This window comes from Pelmatolapia mariae, linkage group LG18, assembly GCF_036321145.2.
Source record: "Pelmatolapia mariae isolate MD_Pm_ZW linkage group LG18, Pm_UMD_F_2, whole genome shotgun sequence".
Lineage (NCBI taxonomy): Eukaryota > Metazoa > Chordata > Actinopteri > Cichliformes > Cichlidae > Pelmatolapia > Pelmatolapia mariae.
In genome coordinates this window covers 10,022,345-10,043,031 of record NC_086243.1, presented here as the reverse complement: position 1 = coordinate 10,043,031, position 20,687 = coordinate 10,022,345, and the positions used below count along the sequence as shown (strand labels likewise).

Here is a 20,687-nt window from a genome sequence, read left to right as displayed (position 1 = left end):
ATTGTCAAGGACATGCCGCTCCTTCAAAGCCAACACTGCCACCTGGCGGTGAGTGCCAAGACAAACCTGACCTGAATTTGGGGCAAACTGGTAATAACGTTTAAATTAATTATTACAATTAGACAAAAATAACAGAGAAAAATATTTATGTAATTTAAAGGGACTCAAAGATAAAAACGTGTCGGTATCGGTGGTGCAAATTAAAAGAAATAAATTTTTTCCCCTCTCGTGGATCAATTAGTTACGTCTGGAGATTCAGACCAATGCAGTCGGTCCAGGAAAAACGTATTGACAGCCTGCAGGCTGACGGAAGTTGCCTGCATCCTCATCAGCAAACTTAAGGGTGAGTCGCCAGTAAATGCAAGATAAACGCTGCATTTTTTTTTATTTTTTTTTTTGTACTTCCGTCAGTAATTCTCCGTCTGGAAAGGGACTGGTCGAGTATTGGTACTGTCGTGCAGACTGTGATCACTGACAAGCACCCTAGCGAGCTGCCAGACGGCTAACATGCCCGGCAGGTGTGTGTGTTAGAGATCATATAACAGCAGTGGGATGAGTGGCGACTATTTTTTTTAATGCTTCGTTATGTTTTCCTGTGGAACAACAAAGAAGGGGAGGTTTACTCTTATTTGTCTTTCATCGGTAGCCGATAAATCAGAAGTTGCTGGTTACACAACAGTGCACTGAGCCTCTGTATTTTGGTTTTGTGTGCTTTGCTTTTCAGGCCCGAGCCTCACAGGAGAGGAGGATTGAGGATACTGGCCTCCATGGTAAAGCAGAGGTACCTTCGCTGCCATGTCCTCCATCTCTGTGTCGACGTCCAGTGGATGCAGTCGTAATGCTGGTGCAGCTGCCATGGCAACCCAGGGTTTAGAGCAAGCTGTGCTGGCTTCAGACCGCTACGCCAGACTCATCCTGGCCCAGATGAACAAGATGCGCCTCCGCTCCGACTTCTGTGACGTGGGGCTTAAAGTCGGCGGCCGTGTCTTCAAGGTGCACCGGCTAGTGCTTGCTGCCAGTAGCCCCTACTTCTCTGCCTTGTTCGCTGGTGGGATGAGGGAGGCAGACAAAGAGGAAGTGCAGATCCTTGGAGTGGACACTGATGTCTTTGAAATATTGCTGGAGTTCATATACACAGGTCTGCATCAGCCCTGATATCCCCGTCTTGAACTTCTTGAATATTTGTGTTGTTTTGTAGCATTCCCAATCTCTCAGATATGCTTTCCCTTCAAGACAGCAGTGTTACCTGTTAAATGCAAATTAACTAATTAAGGCTGTTAGCAGATATTTGGGAGACCAGGAAAATCTCATTCGTGTGTATCTTCTCACTGGTCCTGACTAACGCACCTGCCTCCTTTCCAACATCAATCTCTCTTCAGCAGCTGATTTAGAATCCAGCAGCTAGGCTTCACACTGCATCATAACAATCCTGATTTCTGTCCATTGACAGATTTTACTGATCACATGTAAAGCACACATATGGGTATGACCCTGAGTTACAAAGCAGAAATGTTGATCCTTTGCAAGAAAGTTTGCATCTACAGATAGCTGTACAAAGTCATGGCTTAAATGTAAAGGTGATTGTATTTCTGCTAACAGGTACTTTTGGGGTTTTTATCTTTTTAATGCCAGTTTTTCCATTGCTCTTTTATTATATTACACTTTAAATTTCATTTAAATTTGCCTTCCAGTTTGGTTTTCTATGTCATTTTTACCTTCCTTATGCTTTTACCCATCTGTCAGGGCTCTTTAATAACACTGATTTTTTTACAGTGATATGTAAATGTAAGCACTTATTTGTTCAGTCTCTTTTTTCCTGGTTGGAAATGTGCTCTCTTTCTGTTTAGGAGTGATCAGCGTCACTGTGGAGAATGTTCAGGAACTGATGGTGGCAGCCGACATGCTGCAGCTGAATGAGGTGGTGTCCATCTGTGGGGAGTTTCTTAAGGGTCACATGGACCCATCCAACTGTGTGGGCATCTTTCAGTTCCTGGAGCAGATCGCCTGCATGGACATGCTGGAGTTTACTGAGAACTACATCCATGTTCACTTCCTAGAGGTACACACAAAAGACCAAGTCTTTGTTTTATTTTCTGTTAAAATCTGAGGATTTGAACTAATGAAACTGTATCATCAATTTCCATCAGCATCAACATTTATGTTACTTAAACTCTTTCTATAGTTTCCACGTCGAACGTTCACAAATCGACCCTCTCGACCGCTTCCCCTCTAGGTGTGTGTCACTGATGAGTTCAGGGGCCTGTCAAAAGAGCAGCTGGTGAGACTTTTAAAAAGTGAGGAGCTGAGGATCGAGGATGAGTACCAGGTTTTTACAGCAGCCATGGAGTGGGTTCTCCAAGACGTGGCAAAGAGGAAAAAACATGTGGTAGAGGTGTTGGAACCAGTCCGCTTCCCCCTGCTTTCCCCGCAGAGGCTGTTCAAGTACATAGAAGGTAGGAAACTTCTGACATGCTTTCTCCTGTTGCATTTTATACTTTCAATGTCGTGTGTTTAATACATTGTTTGAAAATTTGAAATAACTCCTGAGATTCAAAGCCTTATTTTTTTCATACATTTTTAGGTATTACCGACTTCAGCCTGCGGGTGGCACTGCAGACTCTGCTGAGGGAATACACTGAAGTCACAAAGTCCCCCAAAGAAAATAAGATGTACAGTCAGCTACAGCCAGCCAAGATGAGACCCAGAAGAAAAGCCAGGAAATACCTCTATGCCATAGGTTTAGTATCTTTGCTGTGTTACATCTAAGTGGGGTGGAGTAAAGGGTCCCAAGATTTAAATTAGTCTTGCAATGCAGCAGATCTGATGGTGGAGCTTTTCTTCTCGTCTCATGTCAGGAGGCTACACTCGGCTGCAGGGCGGCCGTTGGAGTGACAGCCGGGCGCTAAGCTGCGTGGAACGCTTTGACACCTTCAACCAGTACTGGACCACCGTGTCGTCACTGCATCAGGCCCGCAGCGGGCTAGGAGTCGCAGTCCTGGAAGGCATGATCTATGTGGTGGGAGGTGAGGGAGAGAGAGCAGGGAGTTTGCTCTGCTTTAAATAGAGAATTAATTTTAATGAGTAGAAATCTGACAACAAATGGTCTTTTCTTTTCCTTACTAGGGGAAAAAGACTCGATGATTTTTGACTGCACAGAGAGATACGACCCAGTTACGAAACAGTGGGCCGCCGTGGCGTCTCTGACTTTCCCTCGCTGCGGAGTCGGTGTCTGCCCCTGCCACGGAGCTCTGTATGCACTCGGTAATGGTCACACTAGAACTAGAACACACCACCTAGTGGTTTAAAGAAATTCTAAGAACTTAGAAGACAATAGAAAACACTGAAAGTGAAAATTTAAATGCACGAGTTCTTGCTGCAGAAGTTGAGGTTGTGCAATACCACATTGTGAAAGGACAATGAAATAGCTTAGTAAGTGTAATTAAATCATAACCGGCCTGTGCCTGATTTAATTTCACTCACAAACATAATAGAGAGATGTGGCAGTCTGCAAATGCAGAGTGAGAAAAGGCTTTCTTACAATCTGGGATGCTGCGTAAAATATAAATATAAACAACATGCAGTGATTTGTAAATCTCAGTAGAACACAAAAAATGTATTGTATTTAAATAATGCTTCAAAAATATTTGCCCAAATAAGTGGTGAGATGACCGACAAGTGGTGACACTTTCTTCTGCACAAACTTGAAGTTGTGTTCTTCCTGTTCTTCTGCAGGTGGATGGATTGGCTCTGAAATCGGAAAAACCATGGAGCGATATGACCCAGAGGAGAACAAGTGGGAGGTCATTGGCAGCATGGCTGTTCCCCGCTATTACTTTGGCTGTTGTGAGTTCCAAGGTGTGTCCGTCCCTTTAATACATTTAAACAAAATAAACACATCTGTATAATCAGGCGTAAAAGCTTTAATCAGATTTGTCATGCAGAAGAAAGAATGTAGCGAGAAGTACTTACACTGTTTTCGATGTCCGCATTTCTCTTTGCACGTCACCATCTGAACCCTCAGTTATGGAGGTCAGCTCTAAACGCAATGGTTTTTACCCAGGCTTCATTTACGTGATCGGAGGGATCAGCGACGAAGGGATGGAGCTGCGCTCAGCAGAGGTGTATGATCCCATCTCGCGTCGATGGAGCGCCCTGCCCGTCATGGCCACTCGACGGGCCTACGTGGGCGTCGCATGTCTCAATAACTGCATATATGCTGTGGGCGGCTGGAACGAGGCTCTGGGTGCTTTGGAGACAGTAGAGAAGTACTGCCCAGAGGAGGTAAAGAGCCAAAAGAATCTGTTTACAAATTATAACAGACGCTCCAACGTTCTCCTCACGTCTGCAAACGTCTCTCCGCAGGAGAAATGGGTGGAGGTCGCTGCGATGTCTACGGCACGCGCAGGTGTATCCGTGTCGGCAGTAAACGGGCTGCTGTATGCGGTTGGAGGAAGAGCAACCACCAGAGACTTCTCTGCACCCGTGACGGTGGATTCCGTGGAGATCTACGACCCTCACCTGGACACCTGGACCGAGGTCGGCAACATGATCACCAGCCGCTGCGACGGCGGGCTGGCTGTGCTCTGACAGACGGGAATGTCCTGCACCTGAATCATTCACCAAACACAGCATAAACTGGAGAAAAGCCGCACCTTAAGAGACATACAGAAAAGTGTGTTTTGGTTTAAACGGCCTTTCATATGTTGTCATAGTATTTATACATGGATGTCTCCTTTTTGTTTTTTAAATTGATCAATGAATATGAACATGAAAGCACATTTAGTACTGAAATCTGGCAAAATGTTCTTTTTACTGTTACATGACTCTCCTATGTCCTTATTTTCAATTCAGTCAGAACGTTAGAACAATATATTTGAAGGCACGGCTATCTTGGTGATGAGGATTATTTTTTATAGAATAGAAGTTCTATTTTTGATGAACCACAGAGGGTTTTTTGAAAGTCCCGTGGGGCACTAAGAAAACTGCTGGCGGGTGATGAAGCACTGTTTAGTTTCTTTTAAAGAATTTTTTTCGAGGTCGGTGCATTACCACTCCGATCCCTTGAGCCTAGTTGACAGTAGAACCACATAAAACCTATGGCTGCATTAAGTTTTAAAATTTCTGTGGACTCGAACAGCATGCCAGAGCGCTCCTTTTCATTCCACTGGATTATTTATGTACATATGTTTCTACTAGTGCCTCTCCATCGCTGTTTACACTTCATTCCGAGCAAGTAAAGACTGCTTTATCATTTCAGATTTGTACTATCTGATGTTGAGGTATGCAGCCTATCGCTTAAAAATATGTTCAGCATCTTTACGGTACGGTATCACATTTCCTCTTGTTTTCAAGCTGACCGAAGCGGTGCCACAGCACAGCTTCTTTCTATCATGCACAGTTAAACCTTTGCAGAAAACAATACTACACCACACTGATAATGCTGCTTTTCAGACTTAATAAACATCACAAAACAGTTATGTGTATGCTTTATTTCATTTTAACCTTATTCCCTTCTTTTTCAGTGTAGTTAAAATGTAATAATCCCCTCTGATAGTGCTGTGCAAACACCAGCATGCAGGAGGACATTACTCCCCGATATGGTACGTAGGTGTGTTGTGTTCATTTGTGAACGATCATGTTAGTATTATTAGATTCGTTGCAAGGATGTAAAGCTGTTTGAAGCAGGAAAGTTTTCTTCTGTATTGTGCAAACAAGCGAACTACAGCAGTCACACTTGCTGTAATTACACTGGACGTCTCACTGGGATTGTGGCTCATCCATTTGGAGCTGATGTTTACAAAACACTGAGACTGTAAATGTGGGCTCACTTACTTCCAACTCTGCTATAAAAACTCCAGTGTGTCTGTTTAATGGACAGCCATTTCTACCTTTGTTAACAATTAGGTGTTACAGGTTGTTTCTTGTGAACAAGGTTGATTCTGCTTGTCAACCTGTCATACACTCACCAGCCACTTTATTAGGCACACCTTGCTTATGCTGTGTTCTTTGTGGCATAGATTCAACAAGTTGCTGGAAACATTCCGCTATGATTTTAGTCACATTCACACAATAGCATCAGACAGTCTAACACATGTTCAAGAACCTAGTTTGAGATGACAGGAGCTTTGTGACATCACATATTATCCTCCTGGAAGCAGCCATCAGAAGATGGTACACTGTGTTCATAAAGGGATGGACATGGTCAACGACAATACTCAGGTAAGCTGTGGTGCTTAAAAAATGCTCAACTGGTACTAAAGGGCCCAAACTGTGCCATGAAAATATCTCTCACTTATTATACTACCACCACTGTGAGCCTAAACTGTTTATACAAAGCAGGATGGAACCATGTTCAGTCTTCTGTTGTTCAATTTTGGTGAGCCTGTGCTAAATGTGAACTTCAGTTTCCTGTTTTCAGCTGACAGGAGTGACACCCAGTGTGGTCTTCTTCTCTTGTAACGCATCTGCTTCAATGTTTGACATGCTCTGCGTTCAGAGACACTCATCTCGATACCTTGGCGGTTACTCATATCAGTCCGTCTGGCACTAACAACCATGCTACGTTCACCTTTCTTCCCCATTCTGATGCTCAGTTTGAACTTCACGGGCCTAAATTAATTGCTGCCATGTGATTGGCTAATTATATATTTACATTAAAGAACAGGTGTACCTAATAAAGTAGCTGGTGACCTTAAAGTTTGTGAAGAAGAAGAAGAATGAACACCTTTATGTGACTGACCGGTGAGAAGCAGCTAAAATTAACAACAATCCAATAAATAATTAATGTTTAACACAGCCGAGGCAGCAGGTTAGAACTCCTATAAACAAAAGCACACAAATTTCTACAGCTGTTTTGACTAAAAGCTGCCTGAAGCTCGATTTTTATTATCTCAACTTTTCACATAAAAAAAGAGATGTTTAAATAATCTGTTTAAACACATGTTCCAGAAGAGTATTTTTCCCTGTGTTTAGTGCAGCAAAGAGCATGATTCTGCATGTGTTAAAGGAATTCTTAAGCCCATTGTTTGTTCTTTGCTATATTTAGGTATTTAACTCCTCATGAGATGGGAATTTCACCAGATATTTTGCAACCCAGGAAACAACTGCTATTTATTTTCAAATTATTATGTATTATTTACATAAGAGCAAAACTGGCTCATTCAACGGTAGCACCACAACGACTGTCTGCAGACGTTCACCTGATGTTTTCCATTCTTATGTTCATGCAGTTAAAGAGACAAACTATCCTCTTAAAATCACTTCTTAGTCTCTATGAACTTCTTGTCTGGACAGAGCTTTTTAAGCACCAACGTGGCAACCAGAGAAAAGGTGGCAACCAGAGTGAGAACAGTTCGCATGGCTTTGAACCAGGCAGGGTAGCCAGGCAGAAGAGTCAGGTCGTAATGCAGTGACAGGCCCAGTCCCATTACAACAACTAGAGCTCCTTCAGCTATGTTGTCCCTGCAGAGCAACGCCAGCCAGGCCAGAAGCGACGGCACCACACTGTTACCCAAATTCATCCAGTCTGGCTGTGCGGGACTACCAGCTGGGATGGCAAACCCCCAACGGGCACCTCCCAGGAACGACACTATAGAAGCTCCGTACACCACTTGAGCATAAGCCACTTCAGGGTGGAAAGATTGTGTGGCAGCCATGAGAAAAGGGGCAGAGATAAAGGGGATGAGACCAGAAAATCCCAGGTACAGAGCTGGTTTGGGAGCCTTGGCGAGGGCTCTTAAACTGAAACCCTCTTTGCTGTCACTTCTCTCTGATTTGCCTCTTGAATCCTCGTGGCAGAGATGTGATGTGTGCCAGCTCACAGGTTTGATGTTCAACAGTCTGCTGGTGGTAGATGGTCTGAATGACATAAAGACAGAGGAGGCTCGAGTGTGAAGCAGCACAGTTTTTGTGCTGTAGTTTGGTACTCTGTTTATTTGCTGAAGACATCTCCATACTGGAACCTGAAACAATCACAGAACATCATTAATATTCTCCTGGCACCTAGAGAATTATTGCATTCGTTAGTAGGCATGATACATTTATCAAATGAAAACTTTTACTATTCTTACCCCAGAAAAAATACGTCTTCCAGAGACGAAGTTAATCATATTCAGCGTGAAAAAGAATCACACTTACACAGCACATGCAATCTGAAGTTTCAGTAACGAAACACCCTGAGCTAACGTTGGTGCAGCTAGCATTAACCTCAACCTGATGTAATACAAGGCTGTCCTAATGTAACAGCCTATAAACCACAGGATTTACAGTTACCTAAACGTTATCCTATAAATGTTAGTCATAGAACGGTTTTCAGTAGCCACCGAAAACACAAAAACATATAACAAATTGTGAGAAAGTTAATATTTCATATGCTAAAGTAGAGGTCGTTTGCTTGCCGTCAGGCTATCGGTGCTCGATTAAATGCCTGTCTCTTAATATTTTTAGCGGAACCAGACTGACTCTGATATCGACTGGATTGGCTGTCCTTGGCGGGGAGGTATTATGTTGCGTTCAAGGTTGCAAAATCCCACATTGTTTACTATTATCGCCGTTTTCTTTGAATATTTAGAAAAATAACAAAGAAACATAATGTTGCATCTTTAGACATTTGTATATTTTATTTATCGGAGTTTATAACAATTACATCGAAGCCACACTGTTTAGCCTGCTGAGATGAAAAACTCGTTAGACTCCCAGTGAGTGGCATAATCACGACAGATCGTGAATGGAGCACAGTTGAGGCTGTTCGAATCCCCCCTGTGCCAGCGCCAGTGGTAAGAGCACCGAAAACCCAAACAAACATCGATAGTCCTGCGATTAAAGCAGTTTATATTTGCAAAAAAGTGCAGTGTCACTGGTCTCTGCAGAGTGAGTGTATATTTGAATCAACCTATATCTACGACTATCATGTTTATTGGAAGGTATCGTAGGAAAGACTGTAAGTTAGCTCGCTAGCACTTAGCAAGCTAATGAATGTGTGCTGCCGCTGCTAAGGTAGCCATTTTGAAACTGTGTTGTTCCAACGAAGCAAGGTCTGTTTACCTCTATTGTATGTCCGTGACAACTGCTTAAATAGACAGTTCTGGTTACCGCAGGCGTATTAAATCCGTGTTTACTGGACTAAGCCCTCTAGCCTTGCTAATTCCTTTCAAATACCAACCAATTTTCTCGGGCTTCCCAACAGGCTAGATAGCGCTAGCTATTAGCTAACAATTCCTATGCTAACGTTAACCTGAGTTATCTCGGCAGAGTCAGCTAGCAGTGGAGTTAGGACAGATCTGACAGCGCTGTTGTGTGTGGTACTTGTTGGCCGCTTAGCGTCTTTAATTATTTCGATGAACTTACTTTTTACTTCATAACATTCAGCTAGTCATTTAGTTGAAGTGTGTGTATGCTGTGTTAAGTGGGTCTGCTGTTTGTGTGTTTGTGTACATGTGAGTTGAGCGCATGTAGACGTTATGCAGGGTGTTTTCCAAAGGTAGATGTGTTTTTGCCGCCGCCATTCATTGGAGTGTTGTTTCACAGTGAAGGAAGTGTGTGCGCTGCACATTGTACCTCGTGCCTGTGGTAAATTCATTGATGTTGAACTGTTACGTAATAGTTTAGTGGGAGCACGCTATCAAGCCCGAATCAGTGAAATAAGGGTGTATATATATTGTAGGGTTTTTGTTTGTTGTTTGGGTTTTGAGCCATGCCTTCGTGCATGTATGAACAGGGTATTTGGGATTGTCACCTCAGTTTCGTGCCGTGTTTACAGACACTATTGGGCCCATTAAGATTCGCAGCAGTCTGCGGTAATGCGCACAGGAAGATAGCGTGCATGTTATTTTTATACTGGTATAAATATTTCACTTAAAAAAAGCCGACACTGTTTTTAAAAGAGCCAGCTTTCAGCCTGAAAGGGATCTGAGATCTGAGTCCTGATTGATTTTTTTTCCCCTCTCTTGCATCTCTCAAAACGTCTTTGAGTGTCAGAAGCGTCCTTTTTTCTGGAGCTGATTTCTCTTGAATTTGAAGTTATTTGGGAGTTTATCAGTGAGGGCGGAATGTTTTTCATAGTGTGATAATAGCTGACACAAACTTAAGCTGTTTGCAGTAATGCAGCTCTAGACATACAATATCGTTTACGTTTAGCTACTCTGTCTGGGAAGTTTATTAATGCAGCAGCCTTAGAAGAAAAACAATCTTATAGTTATTTTGGGCGTAGTACTTTGCAGCACTATTGACCTATTGCTCTGTGTTTTCTAATGATTTGATCACCCCAGTTTTACAGTTAAAATTTTAGCATCTGAAATAATTAACTTCTACAGTGCACCGTTTAAAAAACAGTTTGAACACAAGCTGAACAAAAGTTCATAAAGTTATATGTACTGCTGGGTTCTTATATTAATCTGTATTGTTAGGTAATTTGGACCTATTATGTTTGTTTCCACATCCATACTTTTTATTCCTGGACTCTTCCAAAGATGCTTTGCATGATTCACAATCAAAATAAAACTTGTATGACCTACACTGAGCCTCGGTGAAACCCTCGGGTCATCCTTTGTGTGAAACTGCTCTCCCTTTTAATATCACCTTCCTTTAAACCGGCGTATCTCTGATTTTCTTCACCTTGCAAACAAAGGGTTTGAACAGCAGATGGATGAGGCTTTTGTCCCGACAGCCAGAAGAACTGTGTGGCTGTGTGCCTGAGATGGCCTTGTTATGGGATAAAACCCGTCTATGAAAGCATGATCAGCCTGATCTCATTATTTGAAACGTTTGCCAAGTTTAATATGAACATCTGCTATTGTAGCAATGAAAAGCATGCTAGGTCCACTTTGTGAAAGGTGTAGTTAATTTGGCAAGTAACTCTTAAGTATTTTGTGTGTTTTTGACCCCCAGACCTTTAAGGCAAACCTCTTTTTTTTTTTTCTTCTAAAATTTATTGCAGGTCCTGTGCAAATACCCGTGAACCATAAAGCAAGAAAACCTGAAAACCGCACTGAAACTTCCTGTGTGAGGGGGAAAAAGCACTTTCAAGAAGGAAAGGAAAGACCTACTTGACAATTTTTTGGATGCTTGCGGCTTTTCAACTTTCACTTTTTTCTCCTGAGGATAAAGAGTAGTTGATCAAGCTCACTTGAGGATTTCTTTTTGGATGTGTTTGGCTGTTGCTAAAGCCATCTCAACTTTTGAATTTTGATTTTGCATATCTATGAAACCAGAGGTCCACACTGTTCCTGCTACAGTCAAAACCTGAAATAATTTGATGGGAGTAAAATATATAATGCTAGAAACAGCATTATGATGTACCATCCAACATCTTCACCGTTTCACTAACGAGAACTTATTATGTCGGCAATGTAACGTAGGGCTTCACTGGCTTCATTGTCATGTGACTTTGAACCTTTGAGAGTTATTTTCTCCAAACGAAGACAGTCTTTTCACCACTTTAATGAGGTGAGCAGTGGTTTGCAGTGATCTCCATTGCCAATAAAAGACTGTCTCTCAATTAATTTTTCTTTTCTGAATGTGTTTGAGTAGGTCTTAAAATGATTCGGTAAAAGGCGAGTCAACACAAAAAACATACTGGCACACAGTGTGGCAGGACAACACCTGTCTCTCTCCACGCACCTGGTGTCAAAGTGGAACTGCTTCAAAAACCGCTGTCCATGCTTCAGTGCAGGTGACTTTCACAGACTGTTTCTTTATATTAATAATAACCTGGCTCTTCCTCCCATTTGGGACAAATCACTAGTCAATCAATTTGTTTTGCCAATCAGCATCAGGTTTTAAGTCTTACCATGAGATTATGAGCAAATGGTTCAAATAAATTGAGGGATTCAATCTATCTGGAGACAAAAGAAGAAAAAAAGTTGCCTGGACTTGAATCAGTTGAATTCATTGCACAAGACCGGCATTAGAACTGACTGGATTCTGGTTCAAGACAGAAAATCTGTTCTGCATAAACTCCTATCTTTGGGCTTCAAAAACTGCTTCCTGTTTGGCCAGTTCTCTGGATTGCCATTCCAGATCGTTCCTGCAGTTTTTTGACATATCTCCAAGTGCTTCACCCTGGACGAAGGGATCTGCCTCTGGGGAAAGGGGCTGCGCTGTCCTGGCGGAGGTGGAGAGGAGGTTGTTGGTGTGCTGCCTCCCATCTGTCAGTGCACACACTCTGATCAGTGCCAACAGGCCTGAGGAGGAACCGAGCCCAGCCGGACCGAGAGAGGAGGCAGAGGACTTCAGAGCCACAGACTCTGGGGTAATGTCAAAGTTTCACCCAGCCGATGAGGACAAACATGCATGAGCGTGATGTTAACTCGTGTAGTGTGTTCGTTTTATTGGAATTAATTAATTATTTTAATTAAAACATGCCAAGCACTTATATATTTAATATAATATCTATATTATTCTGCACAAGATGTTTACATCCATGTTTTCAGCTGAGAATAAGACTCCTTGGCTTGTCTTGTGGAAAAACTTTAAGCAGTTAACTTAAGATAACTGATGCTAGACAAAACACGTGGAAGGGATGACATGCAATCAAAGAAAAATGGGATTTAATTCTACATCAGAGAGTCGTATTTCTGTGCTTTCAGTTGCACACTGAATTAAAAAAATATATCTTTTGGTAGATCCTGGCCATGAGGTTTGATGCCTCGATCCACTGACCGGAAACACTGGACCTAAATGGCGCAGCATGACTTTGTCCCTGCCTGGCTTAACTTCTCCACACCCCAGCCTGCCAAGGTAGGTGTATGTATCGGTGTGTGTTTGTACTTTATGCGCTCACAACAGAAAAGAAAGAGAGAGACGAAGATTCCAAGTGTATCCCTCACTGATGCTCAAACACCTTTAACAGTGTTTGTGCACCTGAGTGTGAGAGTGCATGTGTGTGCACTCAGCAATGAAATGCGCTTAGGGACAGAAAGTGTAGTCAGAACATGGTTCAGTAGAGGGTCATCAGAACCTTTTTAACTTCAAGTAACCACTAAAAGTACCACATTAGGTTTTAAAGAGGACCTATTATCCTAACATTTCCCTCTCTATATATGTATATGTATAGAAATTTTCTTCAGCATGTTATCTTTAATCCAACTTTAATCTGTCTTTAATCCAACTCTTTTTTTTTCCTGATTGGCTGCCTCTTGCAAACCTGAGTTCAGAACAATAGGTTTTTGGGGCTTCAGTGATCATAGCCAGAGCTGTGGCCCTAAGATGACTGTATTAAACGGGGACTCTGCTCTGTTGAAGATTCAGACAGTTTTATTCAAAGTCCTCTCGAAGTCTGCCCGAAAGGTGCACGTGTAGTTGGTGCATTGTAGCGTAGTGTAGCAGTGGATGTCTGTGCCGAGCCTCACACTCACTGTCTGATGATAAAAATAAGTTCACTCAAAGCCAGTAGGACTGTTGCATACCTGTGGATGTGGAAATGATAAAACCATTATGACCACGAGGAATGACTGTTGTCATTGACATCAATCCAGAGTCAGTCAGTAAAGAGTTAATAGAAAACTCTGAAACCTATGTTCTTGATTCACAGGTGTTGCTTCTACATTCACTGATCTCATTTTATTTTAAACTTTTGCCACGTTTGATGTTTAATGTCTTGGTGAGGAGTCAGATTCCTGGAGGGACTGGTTCTAAGTCTTCAGGATAGCAGCACATGCTGCTTGAGTGAAATTTGTGATGACCAAATGTGTTTTATTACCACTCTATTCTTCAACCTGACTGCGTGGTCATTTTTTTTGTAGGCTGATTAAATTTTTACCCCTGAATTTTGCTGGCTGGCATATAAGGCCACTTTAAATCCCTTTTTCAGGTCAATATTGATGCCTAGTCAGCTGTTTAACAGTTATGTTAGATGTGTAAATAGAAGTAGCCCGTGTCATATCTCGCATTACGTAATATGTGATGTGGTCTCTCGGTGTCTTCACAGCACAAGTAAGAGCCTCTTCCACGCAATTAATATTTTCCTGTATCGGGGCAGTAACAGTGATAACAGTATCAGCGTCATGGACATGCAAAACCACTGAATTAAAGAGGTGGTCTGAGATATGAATACTGACTGTTGAACCAAGCTGTGATGTTATCCATTCGGCAGTAGGTGGTGGCCAACAAGAAAACAATGCTGACTGAATAACATTTATAAGCTGGTTAATTCTCAGGTCTAAAAACCAAGCAGCATCTTCAGCATGTAGTTTACATATTTGAGCTGTTTATTGGAGCTTAGTGTAATCTGTTGCCAAGCTCATTGGTCTCTGTGAAATCGAGATACTAGACAGTTATTATCCACCTTGCACACAACTTCACCTCGGTGTCATTTATGTCAAGGGATTAGTCAGCATACGCCAGACAGGGTGAAGTTGCATTTTTTTAACTTCTTTTTGTGTGTCTGAGTTGAGAAGCCCTCCATGAAGCTTGAAGAACACAATCTGATTTGATCTTTGAACCTCAGCCGATGACTAGGATATGATTCGTATCAAGAGGAGCGCTTTTAGTCAGTATTATTAAACCTTCAGGATTTACCACCAAGAGCTGGGTGTGCAGTGTTTGCTTGGATTTTTTTAGGTTTTCTCATTTGCACATTTCTTATGACAAAGCTTTATACGATTCTATGTAGTTTCATTTTTGTCTTCCTTTTTTTTTTTCCTCCACTTTCGCTCCTCAAGAATAGATTGACTCATAGTTAGAGGGAGAAGGAGAGAAAAAAAAAAGTACAGATGGGAATTAAGCTAATCTAAGTCTCTTCGCCAGGACAAAAATAAAGTAGGAAAATGTAGTGAAAAATTCTCTAATTTCAGTTCCAGTTATGCAGTGGCCTGTTACGTTATTGTCCACTTTCTCTGGGCATTGTTACGTGTTAGCTTTGATTAACACTGTTCTCTTTCTCTCCTCCTCCAGTCCCCTGCTGCCAACCTTGAGAAACAAGGTGATCTCCCACCCCACAAAGATGCCAGAACTGCTGTGAGCCGCCGCCGCCACAACTCTTCTGATGGTTTTTTCAACAATGGCTCCCTGCGTGCTCCGACAGGTAACAGTTCAACCTGTTGTTATTATCTGGGGGCTTTACTGCATGAGGGGAAGTGTGAATGGAGCCTACTATTCATTTTTGTATTTAAACTTCTCAGTAAGAATAAAAAGGTTGCAGAGAGGTGGTTTAAAGCCTTTCATATCATGCAGCACATTTTAACCTGAGTACTCTCTGCTGTGTTCCTCCTCTGCTTTCCCTCTGACTTTATGCAAATGTACTGGGACGCATGCTTCTCCCATTTCTGCACACATCAGATTCCAGGCTGATCTGGTCCTCTGCAGTTTGTTATACAATACAAACCCTTAAAAAATGAACAGTATAACAACAGGATATTGTACTGTACAGATATGATGTATTTTCTTTCAGGAATGGCTTTGAAGAGAGAAAAATGCATGACATAGTCATACCTTTTTCAGATATCACATTGTTCCAATTATAAATGCATTGCCACACTGTATAAACAGCTCACTTACAATCTTGTGTAGCTGTAGCTAAAACACAACCTCTGGGTCTTTATACACTGTGTTACTGTTGTAGGTTTTTGTTTTTTTTTTTAAAATAAGTTACAGTACATATTAATCTCAGGAGTGTCAAACATGAAGCCTGGGGGCCAGTACTGGCTCATTAAAAGGTATAATCTTGCCCAGTGGCCAAGTGTTTGCAGTAAAGCCATGACTCAAATTTTACAAAAAATGAATTTCTTTTATTCCTGAGTGAAAATGGGTGGAAATTTAAATTATTTTTAGATCTGGACAATTATGTATAGTTTATTTTTAGTTACAAATATTGTACATTTGAAAGTTTTTGCCTTTCTGTTGTGAACTGTAAATATTAATTTACAACATAACAATAGTAGACTGAAGGAATTCTATGAATGTGGAAAACTTAAATATCTCAGGCTGTTTATCACTGGGTTTGTTTTTTTTTTAACTGGTCAGTCATTAAATGGAAAAAAATGATCTAATGAGCAGTAATAACTTCTGTTGTCTGGACAGTTTTAGGTGAATTGGGTCTTGGTTGAATCCCTCTGATTTACACATCTAGTCAGGTGAAAGCTGAATGAAGCCATGTTGGACATTCCCTTACGAAAAAAAAAAATCGGCTAGCTGTGAATAAAGAGTGAGTAGGACAGTATAACACAACCAATAAGGAAATGGGGGAGATATCAGTCAAGTGCACTTTGTACCTGTCAGCACAGCCTGCAGAAGAAGTCTAATCAGACTTCTTAAGCTGACGCACCCACGTAGGAGGAGTGGAGGTGTCTGTCAAGGCTTTAAAATCATCTTTAGATTTAAGTCAGCTGCCACCTACATTGTTTTTTGGGGGTTTTTTGTATTCAAAACTGCTAAGGTGGGATTATAAAGATAGTGACGTTGACTACTTGTTTTCTGTTCTCAGTGATAGACAGATAGGGTTGTATGGAGACTCAAAGTAAGATGAATTAGATTCTTTTGTTACAGTTTTTAAGATCTAGAGTTGGAGTCTTGCATTTTGTGTAGCTGAAGATCTAAGCAGGAAATAAACTTCTGATGTAAGAGCATCCAGTTTGGGTCTCCATCTTGGATAATGATATGATGTGCTTGGATTATAGTGTTGAAGGCAGTGGTGTCATAACAGTGCTGTAAATGGGTGGTGTTGGTGTCGTATCGTCCTTCGCACGCACGCACACACACCTCTCTGCTTTCTCTGTAGAATATGGCTGTTATTTGGTGTCCTCCACCCTGCAAATCTGTTTTTGTACAGTCCCCTCTTACTGCTGTCATCCAGTCGTTTGTGTGAACTAAGAATAAATGTGGTGTGATGCCAGTTTTATAATGATGGTTCACCTTCTCTGTGAATCTCAGTGATGGTGTGGAGTCTCACATTCCTATTCAGCTGTTTCAGCTCAGTTTTCTGTGATGTTGTTTTCCTGGGTAAATCATTTCTTCACCCAGTAAAAAGTTTCTGCGTTTCTTCTTTGTCGTCCCTCTCTGCTTATACCAAATACATGCACACAGTGTGAGTCATCAGAGGTTATTACTGTCACAGAGAAACACTGTTAAAGATTCAAGGCATTCAGATGTTATTTGTGAAGGTTGTGAGGAAACCCTTGCTGTCAAAGTCACATTTCATTGGTATTGCTTGTCAGACAGTCATTATTTCCACTGTATGTGTGCTCTCTCTGGAGGTGATGGATGGCAGCAGCCCTCTCTGCTTCTGAGACATGACTCAGTGGACTCGGGGGTGGCTAAAGGAGGGCACGGTGGGCTGGCAGGGGCCTCATGTTGGAAGGAAACGCCCAGCTGGCATGGAGCTCCGCGGGGTTCCCAGGACAGCCACCACCACCAGGGACGCCACCCCAAACGGGGAGGAGGCGACAGGGACAGGCAGGGGGGGCACCGGCAGCGCAATGGTAACTTCCATCCCCGCAAGGGCACCTCGTACCCGGACAAATTCCCCAACGAGGAACGCAAGGACAGCAAGGACGACAAGCTGAAGTTTGTGGAGGAGGACTTTGTGAGTAGTTGACCCCCGTTTTTCCTGTTACACTACAGTGGGATAACTACTGGAACCATTTTCTCCTTTTCAATATTTGCCTTGTAATAGAAGCAGAAGAGGATTTATGAGTGTTATGCCTCACAGTCTGTACTCAGATTATTGCCTTTAAACATAACTTGTAATTACAAAATTTGAAAGATGACATATTTAATGTAGGCACCTCTTTATTTGTATTTTTAGCCTTCGCTCAACCCTGAAACAACTGGAAAGCCTGGGGCTCAGACACGAGCAGTCGCTCCCCACGCTGGAGTATGGGGTAAGCTTTTCGCCCTGACTCAATTTCTGTGCTCAAAAAGACAAAAGATTTTTTCCCTTGCACCATCATCTCTAAGATTTAATTTGATAGTCTTGATTATTTTCCAGAAAATCCACCAAGTGGCAAACAGATGGTGTCCAAAATGCTGGTTATCAAAAAAATTTCCAAGGAGGATCCCAGCACAGCCTTCTCTGCAGGGTTTGCCACTGCTGGTGCCCTGCCAACCAACGGCAGCAAAGCTCCCATCACAGGCTCCAGCGTCTACAAGAACCTGGTCCCAAAGCCGGCTGTGGCCCCTACCAAAGTATGACTGCTGAGATGTTTTGAGTTAATTAACGGCTTGCTTGATTCCATTTCCGAGAGAAGATTTGCTTATCAAGCAAATGTGCATAATAGAGATAACACCGGTGCACTGGCCAGCGTGCATGGTAGCCTGCAGTAAAAGAGTTTTTAAACACTCTCATGTCCTCTTTTCCAGAGCACCCAGTGGAAATCCAGTGGTAGAGAGATCCCAAAGTCTGGTCTTCACATGCCAGGCCGAGATTCAGTCTTCACCAGCCCCGTCTCTGCAGCCAAACCCAGCACCCCAGTCAGTGCACCACAGCACAATACTACAAAAGAGGTGAGAAGAAGGATGAAGCAACCCCAATGAAAAGCAAGCAATTTTGTGAAGGTCTTGCTTTGCTGTTACTACAGATGTGTCATTGTTGCCATGCTTTGAAATCAGTTGAGCAGATAGTTTAGATCTCTTGCACTGATGTCTCAGGTGACAAAAAGAATAATATTAACTTTTATTTCTCCTTTTCTGTCACTTCATGACTATTTGCGGCTCACACCTGCAGCACCCTTCAAGCACGACTCCTCCCATAGATATTGCTCCGTCACGGCTGAAGTTGATGCGTCGCGGTCCAGACCGTAAGAGCGAGTTCCTGAGAACTCTGAAGGACGAGGGTACTGGAGAGCTGACAACAAGCAGCAGCCCAGGAACATCAGGAGAGGTAGGCAGCAGTTTGGATATTTAGTTTTTTTCCCCCCAAAGTATTAAAAGGGCCAGAGCAAAATTCATCACACTGCTTCAGCGTTTTACGTCTCTTCTGTGCTTGTGTCAAGCTGCATGAAATTCCGTATATGGTCATGGTTCCTTATACGAGGAAGTGTGCCTCACAGCTCGTGGGTTGTTTATAGAAGCCAGGCAATGGGCAGCCAATCACATGAAGGGATTATTAGGGAAGGGGGACCTGCACAGGTCCTCACTGTAGATCATTTAAAACCTCAATCAAAATGTAGAGCTAGAGACTAGCATAATAGATACACTTTAAGAGAATGTGCTGCTGAATGTGGAACACGATCATGGTCTCTGCATTCTCTGCACGTAGAAGTCATGTGTGAAATGCAGTGTTATGGTCCTGGATAAGAGCTTTTTGTCAGCACATAAAGGGCAGCTGGGGCTAAACTTAAAAATAATTCTTGCAGGGTGAAAGCAGCACCCCAGAGCCCAAAGCCTACAGCGAGGAAGGCTGTCATGAGAATGGTCTGTCTTACTCTCTGAGTGACTCAGACACCGAACACCTGTCCAGCTCCCTGGAGGCAGAGCACAGGTAGGACACTGCTAACAGCCTTATATATACACACAGGCCAAAACACACAGACAGCTAAGCAGAAAATTACTATGCTTATCTAGGTTGCTGAAGGCCATGGGCTGGCAGGAGTACCCAGAAAATGATGACAACTTCCTGCCTCTGACAGAGGACGAGCTGAGAGAGTTCCAGACTAAAACTGAACAGGTGAGCTCTCAGAGGAAACGCTGACTCTGCTTACGTCTAGCTCAACTCAGTCTGTCTCACACATTAAACGACGTGATTGTGTTTTGACTAGCTGAAGAGGAACGGCATTCAAAGGAATGGGGTTCTCCCGAGGACACGGGGTGTGACCCTCCACTTCACCCCCTGGAGGAGTGTGGCGGAGGCACACGTCGAGGAGGGCTCCGAGTCCGAAACCAGTAGCAGCAGCCAGACCTCTGATGACGACGACTGCATCAAATCCTAACGTGGCTTTATGGAACAAAAAGAAGAAGAAAAAAAATACCAACAACACAACAACAGCCAACACCACATCCCAGCAAGCAATTCCCCTCTTCCTCTGTCATCTTTGTTTTTAGAGCACCATTCTGAAGATCTTTCTTTTTTGATTTTGTTTTTTTGTTTTTGTTGTTCTTGCACAAGGGAAAAACCAATCATATCCCAGTGAAGGGGGAGATTCCTGCTCTGCCAGACGTCGTTTTCCCTGCGTTTCCTCCTTCACTGCAGTCCCTGCCCTCTTTTGACCGATTTTCCCCACACACACACACACACACCCACAAACCCTCCGTCTCCCCCCCTTCCTTTTTCTTCCTCGCTTTGTGGAACTGAAGTGTTCATCAAGAAAAGAAGGGCAATGAATGCACACTTGATTCTGCTTTAAACAGACTAACTCATTTCATTGATGATGCTGATGACACATTATTAATGATATTAATAAAAATTGGTTCCTGACAAGCTGATATGTTTCAATATGAATCTGGCTACTGTGGTGTTTTTAAGTCCACACATCATGTGACTATTTGTAGATGGAGTCCAAACGATGCCAGTATTTCCTGTAGGACAATTGTTGTTTCTTGAAGGACAGAGTAGCAAAAACAACAGCTGTAGATCAGCCCGGCAACATCAGTAAATGCAACACTGAAACATTTTTGTTATAGAAAAGTTCCAGTTTCCCACATATGCGATGCTTTGAGAGGCTGTGCTTTAATTTTGGGATGAAATGTGTAAGCAGGCTTGTTTTTGTGACCCACATTGTGAGGGTAGGCAGCAGGTCTGTGGCTACATCTGGAACAAA

General features: G+C 42.6%; 3 protein-coding genes across 8 annotated transcripts; 2 read left to right on the top strand and 1 right to left on the bottom strand.

Moving 5' to 3' along the window:
* The first annotated feature begins 253 nt into the window (after positions 1-253).
* On the top strand, positions 254-5,465 carry ipp (intracisternal A particle-promoted polypeptide). Of its 3 annotated transcripts, none has more exons than XM_065469590.1 (10): positions 254-343; positions 725-1,138; positions 1,848-2,059; positions 2,234-2,453; positions 2,582-2,737; positions 2,856-3,023; positions 3,124-3,261; positions 3,733-3,855; positions 4,061-4,281; positions 4,363-5,465. In XM_065469590.1, the coding sequence occupies exons 2-10, from the start codon at positions 796-798 to the stop codon at positions 4,585-4,587; spliced, it is 1,806 nt and encodes a 601-aa protein (XP_065325662.1). In that variant the 5' UTR covers positions 254-343; positions 725-795; the 3' UTR covers positions 4,588-5,465. The 3 variants fall into 3 exon arrangements, with proteins under 3 accessions (XP_065325662.1, XP_063318900.1, XP_063318899.1); XM_063462830.1 differs by having other exon boundaries at positions 4,022-4,281; XM_063462829.1 differs by lacking the exon at positions 254-343 and adding an exon at positions 354-518 and having other exon boundaries at positions 4,022-4,281.
* A 35-nt stretch (positions 5,466-5,500) lies between these two features.
* Positions 5,501-8,410, bottom strand: LOC134616904 (transmembrane protein 69-like). Its single transcript, XM_063461972.1, has 2 exons — positions 8,070-8,410; positions 5,501-7,961 (listed from the first exon to the last, which is right to left on the bottom strand). The coding sequence occupies exons 1-2, from the start codon at positions 8,106-8,108 to the stop codon at positions 7,257-7,259; spliced, it is 744 nt and encodes a 247-aa protein (XP_063318042.1). The 5' UTR covers positions 8,109-8,410; the 3' UTR covers positions 5,501-7,256.
* Positions 8,411-8,690: 280 nt separating this feature from the next.
* Positions 8,691-20,365, top strand: gpbp1l1 (GC-rich promoter binding protein 1-like 1). 4 transcript variants are annotated; one of them, XM_063462302.1, is made up of 12 exons: positions 8,691-8,774; positions 10,934-12,247; positions 12,621-12,735; positions 14,890-15,019; positions 17,187-17,515; positions 17,738-17,813; positions 17,921-18,117; positions 18,292-18,435; positions 18,656-18,811; positions 19,287-19,411; positions 19,495-19,597; positions 19,689-20,365. In XM_063462302.1, exons 3-12 carry the CDS (start codon positions 12,676-12,678, stop codon positions 19,857-19,859), a joined length of 1,491 nt encoding a protein of 496 aa, XP_063318372.1. In that variant the 5' UTR covers positions 8,691-8,774; positions 10,934-12,247; positions 12,621-12,675; the 3' UTR covers positions 19,860-20,365. The 4 variants fall into 4 exon arrangements, with proteins under 4 accessions (XP_063318372.1, XP_063318371.1, XP_063318370.1 ...); XM_063462301.1 differs by having other exon boundaries at positions 8,762-8,868; XM_063462300.1 differs by lacking the exon at positions 8,691-8,774 and adding an exon at positions 8,919-8,938.
* Positions 20,366-20,687: the final 322 nt, after the last annotated feature.